Source organism: Taeniopygia guttata, chromosome 1, assembly GCF_048771995.1.
Source record: "Taeniopygia guttata chromosome 1, bTaeGut7.mat, whole genome shotgun sequence".
Taxonomy (NCBI): domain Eukaryota; kingdom Metazoa; phylum Chordata; class Aves; order Passeriformes; family Estrildidae; genus Taeniopygia; species Taeniopygia guttata.
The window spans coordinates 114,457,018-114,467,216 of record NC_133024.1 but is presented as its reverse complement, the minus strand read 5'-3'; the positions used below and the strand labels follow the sequence as shown (position 1 = coordinate 114,467,216).

At 43.6% G+C, this 10,199-nt stretch overlaps 1 protein-coding gene across 3 annotated transcripts in view; it reads right to left on the bottom strand.

The window, feature by feature from the left end:
• Positions 1-1,256: 1,256 nt before the first annotated feature.
• RCAN1 (regulator of calcineurin 1) overlaps positions 1,257-10,199 on the bottom strand; it is a 39,380-nt gene continuing 30,437 nt past the window's right edge. For all 3 annotated transcript variants that reach the window (XM_030287965.4, XM_072936026.1, XM_030287972.4), the window contains exons 2-4: positions 9,263-9,436; positions 6,876-7,035; positions 1,257-3,599 (exon numbers count right to left, since the gene is read on the bottom strand). In XM_030287965.4, the coding sequence (XP_030143825.2) occupies positions 3,436-3,599; positions 6,876-7,035; positions 9,263-9,436 (498 nt within the window). In that variant the 3' untranslated portion in view covers positions 1,257-3,435. The remainder of the gene's footprint in view (positions 3,600-6,875; positions 7,036-9,262; positions 9,437-10,199) is intronic.

Below are 10,199 nucleotides of genomic sequence, written 5' to 3'. Positions count from 1 at the left end.
GCCAGCTCCATCCTGCCCCTGTCATTGGAGTCACCTCTGTGCTCCTGCCTCTCTGCCTGTAACCCTGAAAATTCAGCATTATTTGAAAGCTTAGTGTCAAAACGTTCTTTACCAGAGTCTTGGGGAATGTCTTCATCATTGTTTTGTCTTTCCAGATCCAATTATGAATTATTAAAGACATGAGCAAGGAATAATTCTCTGGAAGATGATTCTGAATTAAGTTGGGCAAGGCAAAATGAAAAACTCGTGTTCCCCAAGACAAGCAGAAGCAGAACCTGAGCAGGCAGGTGATGATGCCACGGGCAAAATCCCTGCTGGAATTGTTCAGAGATGGTTCCAGAATTGTTCCAATGGTTCCAGAGCTGCTGGAGCTCACTCCTTCTCCATCCCAGGCAAGCCTGGACTGAAGAACCTCCTGGCCCCCTGAGCCAGGGTCAGACAGCAAAGTTTGCTGCTGCTCTGCAAAACAAAACTGATTCAAAACCAACTTTGGGCCTTTAGGGCTCGTTGCCTTCACCTTGAAAACGAGGAGGGGCTTTAATTTGGTACAAGAAATTCCTTTTTGTCATCACAGGACTTCCATCCCTACCCACAGCAAAACCTTTGTGGTTTTTCTTAATTTCTTCTGCAACAAAAGGACTTGAAGTTATCAGGTAAAGCAATTTAAATACATTTAAATGAAGTATTAAATGCTTTAATACTTAAAGTTGTCTGGTAAAGCCATTTAAATACTTAAAAGTTTTCATTTAAATACATAATTTAAATTGATGCATTTTCGTATTCCAGGAGCTTCAAAAACCATGGGATCGTGGAATGGTTTGGGATGGAGGGACCTTAAAACTCATCTCACTCCACCTTCCACTATCCCAGGTTGCTCCAAGCCCCATCCAACCTGACCTGGACCTTCCAGGGATGGGGATTCCAGAACCTCTCTGGAAAAACCCCCAAATTATTCATTTTTAAATAGAAATATTTCGTGTATTATGGATGCTCAGGGATTATTCTGGAGCAGGAAGATGCTGATGCCTTTGTTAGGAACTTGAGGCTCAGAAGAATCAAGTTTTCACTGGAATATCCCCCACTGGGTTTTATTCATGAGCAGACTCTCCCACGTGGAGCTCATGCAATTCTCTGCAGGCTGCAAACCTTTTCAAGGCATCAATTTATGAGGCAGAACATTCTGCCCCTCTGGAAGCTGAAAATTCCCATTTTGGTGCTGAACTTAAGAGTGGTTCTCTGCAGAAAACACCAGGACATTTACAAGAAGACAACAAAATATTTTAATTTCAATCTGCCCCGTGCTATACAAGTGTATAAAATACCAACTAAGCATCCATTGGAACATTACAAAAATAACCAGAAAAAGCAAGCAGCACACTGGAGTCATGAGGACAGGAGGTGGCAGATCCAACCAGGAACACACTGAGAGCATTCCAAGATTTCCATGGCTCCCACCTCAGGCAGGGGTCAGGTATTAAAATGACAAAAAATCAGATTTATTGATGGTTTGAATTGAAAAGCTTCTGTAGGGAATACAGCAGCAGCCACCTGGCTTTCTACTGCCAAACTCATGCTTTGATTTTTCAGGGAAAAAGGACAGGACAGGAATTATTCCCCATGTCTGGAACTGAATGTGGTGGGACACGAAGTCCAGCAGTCATCTGAGAAACGTGGAAAGGTCTTGGAAAGGCTTCAAGGCAGTTGTGGCAAACCTACCAAGTTTTTCTCCACTTAATTCCTTTATTTTGGGCGTTGAGTGCAGCACGTGGGTAACCCAAAATAATCTGATTTTCCCGTGTCCAGCTCCAGCCATCCATGGGATCAGCTCTTCTCAACAGCTCCATGGAGCCAGGGCCACTCAGCCACCAGGGCCAGGCTTTGTTCCAGTTTCCAGGAATACAATCCAAGCTAGAGCAGGAAATTCAGGATATTCCTGCTCTCCAGGCCCGGATTTCTGTTCCACTCAGGAATTCCAGGCCTTCCAGAACAACCTGCTTCCCTGCACCGTGGCCTGGAATGGCTCCACTCTTTTTAAAACAAATATTATTTAAAAAACCAAGGTGTCAACCAGGATTTCAGTCAACATTTGCTTCAATCTCTTCTCAGACCAACTGTGGCAAGAGCAAACCAAGAGAGAGCCAGAGTTTGATTCCTAAAAACATGATGAGAAGTTCCACAATCCCTTTTCCAAGACCCCAAGTGGTATTTTCTGTGGATAGCAATTCCTGTCTCTTCCCAAAAAATCCCGAACCCTGCTTCAAGGTGAGGATCTCCAGTTTAAAAAACAGTATTAAAATATTTCTGCCATTTTTCTTCTTTGAAATTTGCATTTAGGAGCCTTTAAACACTGCCATAAAAAAAGCCCTAAAGCTTCTCCCACATATTCCCACTGCTTAAATCAGCATTCCTTGGCATTAAGCATTTCATCCCAGATGAGTTTGGAAGCAAAGCTCAGAAAGTTTGGATTTTTGGATATCCAAAGCCAGTAGAAAAAGGTCCAAGTGTGCACTTGGAGTAGGAATGGACAAGGAAAAGGCACTCCAGCCCTCCTCACTGCGTCCTGGGTGGAATTTTCCAATCCCAATCAAATCTTTACTCACCAAAAATGCAGATTCAAGTTTCTCCATCATTTTTTTTTTCCACTGGAAAAGTCCCCCTGCTCTGAATATGCACCATCAGCATTATCTCAGTCCTTTTTTCCCTCCTCAAATCAAAGCTCCCAAACAAATCCTATTGAAGATACAAAATAATCTGAATTTAAATAATTTAAAATCCACGTATTCCAACAACTCTCCTATTGCACGTTTTTCCACTTCTCTGCCAGGTAAAACCCTCTGCAGGAATTCCAAAGGTGAAAATTTTAAAAAGCACAACTTCCAGAGCACCAAAAGCAGGTGCTGGAGGAATTGGATCCTGCTGGAAAACGAGGGCCAATAAAACCAAATATAAATATATCATGTATGTACACATCCAGGAGGAATTCTGGGATGCTGAGATAATAAATACTTGGAAACAATTCCCAGATTTCCAGAAACTTGGGAGAAACTCTAGAAAAGAAAGCAAATTACTTGAGAAGACCAAGAAGAAACATGCACAAAACCTAGCGTAAGAAAAAGGGTTAAGCTCCCAAAATTCCCATCATCCTTCCAACCCCGTTATCCCAAGGTTTTCCAAACACCCACCACGGGTGCCACGAGGAATTTTCCCCCAGAATAAGCCCAGTTATGTCCCAAAACGTCCCCTTCTCCCATCCTTTGTTCCCAGGATGCAGGAATTCCCTCAGCACACGGCATCAACTCCACACCGAGCACGGAATTCCCTCCTCTGGAGCACACCTGGAATTCTCCTCCTGCAGCCGCCGGGAGCCGCCGTTCCGGGCGGTTTAGCGCCGCAAATCCTCGGAATTTTGGATTTCCTCTGGAAAGTCGGCCCAGCTCAGCTGAGGTGGGCGGGGGTGTAGTCGGGCCGGCGGGTCTGGATGATTTTGGGTTTGGGTTTTTTGGGCTCCTCCTCGGCCTCGCTCTCCTGGTCGCTCTCGCAGACGTGCACCACCACGCTGGGAGTGGTGGCCGTGGCCGCGTGTAGCTCGTACTTGTCCCCTGCAGGGAGAGAGAGGGAATTCCTTAGGGAATGTGACACGTGTGGGAATCCAGAGCTTCCCTCTGGCTGCCCTGGGACCCTGGCAGGGGTCAGGAACCCCCCTGGACAGAGCCCCCAGAGACACTGGCTGTGATCTCTGTCCATGGAAAAGAGTTTTCAATCCTACAGGATGAATTACCAGCTCTGAGTGTTTGATATAAGCAATAATTAAGCGTGGCACGGGTGCAAAAGTAAAATTTTGGGATTCTAGATTAGGGGTCCAAAGGGGACAAGATGGAGGAAATTGGGTGTGTCTTGTCCTTTTTCTCCTTCTTCATGCCCTCCATGTTTCACTGTGGTGTTGGCATTTTTCTGTTGGTTCAGGCTGGGGACACACTGTCCAACGTAGGTGACAGATATTGGCACGTTATTGTAAATCCAGCACAGGGAGTTTGTGGTATTTAATGTTTGTACCATCCCACTGAGGGCAGAGCCCCACACGCTGCCCTGCAGGACAGAGCTGCGGCAGGGCAGCAGAACATGTTACAGATAAACAGAATAAACAACCTTGAAACAGCACAGACCAATTATGGCTTCTGCTTTGGCAGTGGGGCTGACAGACAGAGACTTTCTACAATCCTGGAATCATCAATAGCTCAGATTCCGACAGACATGGTGGCTTTTCCATGGGGTCTTGGGTGGGGAATTCATTGGGAAGTGTCATGGGGTGGCTTTTCTCTCGGATTTTAGGTGGGGAATTCCTCAAGGAACGGCACGGGGTGGCTTTTCCATGGGGTTTTGGGTGGGGAATTCCTCAGGGAACGTCATGGGGTGGTTCTTCTGTGGGGTTTTGGGTGGAGAATTCCTCAGGGAATGTCTCGGGGTGGATTCTCCATGGGGTTTAGGTGGGGAATTCCTCAGGGAATGTCACAGGGTGGTTTTCCATGGGGTTTTGGGTGGGGAATTCCTTAGGAAATGTCATATGGTGAATTTTTAATGGGATTTTTAGGCGGAGAATTCCTTAGGAAATGGTTATTTTTTAATGGGGTTTTTAGGTGGGAAAATTCCTCATGAAATGTCATGGCGTGGCTTTTCCATGGGGTTTTTGGGTAGGGAATTCCTCAGGGAATTTCACGGGGTGGCTTTTCCATGGGGTTTTTGGGTAGGGAATTCCTTAGGGAATGTCACGGGGTGGCTTTTCCATGGGGTTTTTGGGTAGGGAATTCCTTAGGAAATGTGATATGGTGAATTTGTAATGGGATTTTTAGGTGAATTCCTTAGGAAATGGTTACTTTTTAATGGGGTTTTTAGGTGGGAAAATTCCTCAGGAAATGTCACGGGGTGGCTTTTCTGTGGTATTTTAGGTGGGGAATTCCTCAGGGAATGTCATGGGGTGGCACTTCCATGGGGTTTTTGGGTGGGGAATTCCGTAGGAAATGGGACATAGTGACTTTTTAATGGGATTTTTATGTGGAGAATTCCTTAGGAAATGTGATTTGGTGAATTTTTGGCGGGATTTTTAGGTGGAGAATTCCTTAGGAAATAGGACATGGTGAATTTTTAATGGGGTTTTTTAGGTGGAGAATTCCTCAGGGAATGGCATGGGGTGGCTCTTCCTTGGTGTTTTTGGGTAGGGAATTCCTTAGGGAATGTGATGTGGTGAATTTTTAATGGGGTTTTTAGGTGGAAAAATTCCATAGGAAATGTCACAGGGTGGCTTTTCCATGGGGTTTTTGGGTGGGGAACTCCTCAGGAAATGGGATGTGGTGAAGTTTTTATGGGGTTTTTGGTGGGGAATTCCTTAGGGAACGTGATGTGGTGAATTTTCAATGGGTTTTTTAGGTGGGAAATTAGGAAATGTGACATGGTGAATTTTTAATGGGGTTTTTAGGTGGAGAATTCCTTAGGGAATGTCATGGGGTGGCTTTTCCATGGGGTTTCTAGGTGGGGAATTCCCTAGGAAGTTTTAAATCCCAACATGCAGGAGCTCCAAGTTGTGCCCTGCCCTTTTCTCTATCCGTTACAATTCCCTGAGTTTGGAGGTGAACAGGAATTTTAAAAATCCTCCAGTAAAATTAATCTGACACAGTTTTTATTCTCTTTGATCTTATTAATGAGAATAATTATTCTTATGTAATAAGAACAATTTAATTCTCTTAAGTGTTGTTAAATGTGACCATTTTTCTCTACCCTAAAATTAACAATATGGCCCCAAACAGGTTAAATCTGAGTTGGATTTTAGGAAAAAATTAATTTGCACCACTTTTCATGGGTAAGTTGTATAAAATATGGGAAAAAAGGAACTTGAGGGATGTGATCATTAATCACTGGGGAAAGGAGAGGCAGGAATTTATCCCTCTTAAATTCCAAGGAATTTTAGGTTCTTACTGATAGTTCCTCCTACACTCAGTACAGTTTCCTCCTCCGAGGCAAACAGAAATAAAAATATATAGAAAAAAATTAAACAGAAATAAAAATAAGTAGAAGGTATAAATAGAAAGAAAAATAAAGAAAATAGAAATAGAAAAAGAAAACAGGAATAGAATTAGAAATTAATAAAAATAAATAAAAGTAGAAAGAAACTAAATATAGAAAGGGAATAGAAATAGAAATAAATAGGAATAAAAATAAATAGAAATAAAATAGAAATGGAAATAAAAATAAATAGAAATAAAAATAAACAGAAAGAAAATAGAAATAGAAATAAAAATGAAATAATAATGAAAAAATGAACAGAAATATAATAGAAATAAAAATAAATACAAAATATAAATAGAAAATATAAATAGAACTAAAATATTAATAGAAATAAAAATAAACAGAAAGAAAACAGAAATAAAAATAGAAATAAAAAATAAAAATGAAATATAAATAGAACTAAAATATAAATAGAAATATAAAAATAAAGAGAAAGAAAACAGAAATAAAAATAGAAATAAAAAATAAAAACGAAATATAAATAGAACTAAAATATAAATAGAAATATAAAAATAAAGAGAAAGAAAATAGAAATAAAAATGAAATAAAATTAAAAATAAACAGAAAATAGAAATAAAAATAAATACAAATAAAAATACAAACCAAATATAAATAGAAAATATGAATAGAATTAAAATATAAATAGAAAGAAAAATAAACAGAAAGAAAATAGAAAGAGAAATAAAAATGAAATAAAAATAAAACTAAACAGAAAGAAAAGAGAACTAAGAATCAAGACAAGCACAAATAAAGAGCAGTACAGTTTCCTGGCACGGTTTCAGCACCGCAGGAGCTGTGGGCTGTTCCCCACCCCTCACCTGGCCCCAGCCGGGCGATGGCGCACAGCAGGTCGTAGTTGATGACCGGAGTCGCATCCTCCACTTGTTTCCAGTCCACGGGGGGAGAGGCAGGAGGGGAGATCAGGAACTGCTTGTCCGGGTTTGGGGGGGCCAGGTGGGAGCTCCCGATGTGCAGCGTCTGCAGGGGAAACAGAGTCCCAAAGTGTCCCTGCGTGCCTGTGTCCCTGTGTCCCTGAATCCCTGCACGGCTGCATCCCCGAATTCCTGCATGCCTGCGTTCCTGCATCCCTGTGTCCCCGAATTCCTGCATCCCTGTGTTCCTGAATTCCTGTATCCCTGCATTCCTGCATCCCTTCATGGCTGCATCCCTGAATCCTTGTGTCCCTGTATGCCTGCATCCCTGTGTCCCTGAATCCCTGCACGGCTGCATCCCCGAATTCCTGCGTCTCTGAATTTCTGTATCCCTGCATTCCTGCATGGCTGCATCCCCGGATTCCTGCATCCCTGTGTCCCTGTGTTCCTGCATGGCTGCATCCCAGAATTCCTGCATCCCTGTGTCCCTGAATTCCTGTATCCCTGCATCCCTGAATCCTTGTGTCCCTGAATGCCTGAATCTCTGCATCCCTGAATCCCTGCATCCCTGAATCCTTGTGTTCCTTCATCCCTGTGTCCCTGGATGCCTGCATCCCTGAATGCCTCAATCTCTGCATTCCTGAATCCCTGCATCCCTAAATCTCTGCATTCCTGTATCCCTGCATGCCTGCATTCCTGCATCCCTGAATGGATGGATGCCTGCATGCCTGAATCCTTGCACCCCTGCATTCCTGAATGCCCAAATCCCTGCATCCCTGAATCCTTGCATGCCTGAATGCCTGCATTCCTGTATCCCTGAATCCCTGCATTCCTGAATGCTTGTATACTTGCATGCCTGAATCCCTGCATGCCTGCCCCTCTGAAGCCCTGCATCCCTGCCCCCTTGAATCCCTGCATTCCTGGATCCCTGAATGCCTGAATCCCACCATCCCTGAATCCCTGCATTCCTGGATCCCCGAATGCCTGAATCCCACCATCCCTGAATCCCTGCATTCCTGGATCCCTGAATGCCTGAATCCCACCATCCCTGAATCCCTGCATTCCTGGATCCCCGAATGCCTGAATCCCACCATCCCTGCCTGCCTGCATTCCTGGATCCCTGAATCCCTTAATTCCTGCATCCCTGCCCCCTGAATGCCTGAATCCCTGCATCCTTGCATCCCTACATCCCGGGGATGTCGTGCCCTGCCCGGCACTCAGGGTGGCAGCACCAGCCAGGATACAGCTCCGAGGGAAATTCCAACGGGATGTTCTTCCCTAAAAATCAAACATCTGCCCTTCCAAACCTCCAGCAGGAGGCCAGGGCCTCTAAGGCCTCATGACTAACAGTGTTGGGTGTCATCCCCAAAAGTGAGAGTGGAGGGAATTCCAGCAGGGATAAAAATAACCTGGATCATTGGGGGTGTCCAACCCTTCGGGATTCGTTTTCCCACTCCACTTTCAGAGGGAAAAGCACCTGGAAAAGCAGCCTGAGTGCACGAGCCTGAGTTTGGGCATGAGCAGAGAGCTCCAGAGCTGCTCTGGGGGAGATCCCCAAAACTGGGGTGAGCAGGGAAAGCCTGGAATGTGCAGATCCACCCTGGAATGTGCAGCTCTGAGCCTGGAATGTGCAGATCCAGAGCCTGGAATGTGCAGCTCTGAGCCTGGAATGTGCAGCTCTGAGCCTGGAATGTGCAGCTCCAGAGCCTGGAATGTGCAGCTCCAAGTCTGGAATGTGCAGCTCCAGAGCCTGGAATGTGCAGCTCCAGAGCCTGGAATGTGCAGCTCTGAGCCTGGAATGTGCAGCTCCAGAGCCTGGAATGTGCAGCTCCAAGTCTGGAATGTGCAGCTCCACACTTTGCATCCCCCAGGGAGTCCCTGGGTGCTGGCAGAGCCCACCCAGCCTCCCCCAGCCCTTTAAATCCTTGGAATGTGCTCATTCCCATCCAAGGTTATCCAAAAAATAGGAAATACCAACGGCCTCCAAACCCACGGAGCACTGAAACAACCCTGGACTCTCTAATTAATCTGACAAAAAATGACCACAAAGGAATTCTGGGGTGCTGAGATTATAAACACTCGAAACAATTCCCAGATTTCCAGAAACTTGGGAAAAACTCTCAAAAAGAAAGCAAATTACTTGAGAAGACCAAGAAGAAACATGCACAAAACCTAATGTAAGAAAAAGGGTTAAGTTTCCAAAATTCCCATCATCTTTCCAACCCCGTTATCCCAAGGTTTTCCAAACACCCATCAGCTGGAGGATTTATGAGAATCAGAACAAGGAAAGCTTTAATCCCCCCTAGGATAATCCCAACGAGTTTTTTTTTTACCTGAGCAAAATAGAGTTTGAGTTCTTTTCCAAGGAATTCTGTCTTGTCCAGCTGGATCCTGGCTTCTGCTGCAGACAAAGGGTTGCTGAAGTTTATTCTCACTCTTTTGAAGCTCTTAAAATACTGAAAGGTGAGGTCCCTGTCGTAGGGTCGGAACAGGGATTCAAATTTGGCCTGCAGAGAAAGGAGCAGAGGAGAAAATCAGCATTCAGCACTAATAAAGGGATTCATTAAAAATGAGAAGTTACTAATAAGGGCAAACGACCACTCTTGAATATTGATTCTTGTAACAGCTTCGTTTGTTTTCCTTTTTCTTTCTAAAATGAAGTTTTTTACCTTATCTCTTATTTCTCTGTATCATTAAAATAGATTATTATTATTAATAAGTGATATTATCACGTATTATATTATTATCAGAAATTAATGTTGCATAAGACACTCTTAATTTAGCTATAGAAGATATTGAAATATTTCTTAGAAAATTAAAACCCAAAAACCTTGAGAAAAAAGCCTGCCAAGCCTTTGCCCAGATGTGCACATTTCAGTGGAACCAACACAAGTTTTAATAGAGAAAAATGAAAAAATCCTGATTTTCAAGCGAAATGTGATTTTCTTCAGTGACTCAGCACAAAGAATGAAGTCCATGAGCATCTCCTGCTTTCCTGCTATTTTTAATTTCATTTATGGAAAGTGCTTCCACTCTCCCTGCAGGATTCCAGGCCAAGGAGAGACACAAGAGGAGCCTCTGGAGCTGCCAGGCCCTTCCCAAGTGTCTTATTCCAAGTTCAGCATTCAAATTGGAGGAATTTCCAGATATTTTCTCTCCCTAAAAGCTTCCTAGAAACTCAGGATAAAGCCACAATAAACATTACTCCATTGAGGGCTTTTTACTACAATACTTTGAATTAATAGGGGAAAAAAGCAGGAAAATTACATA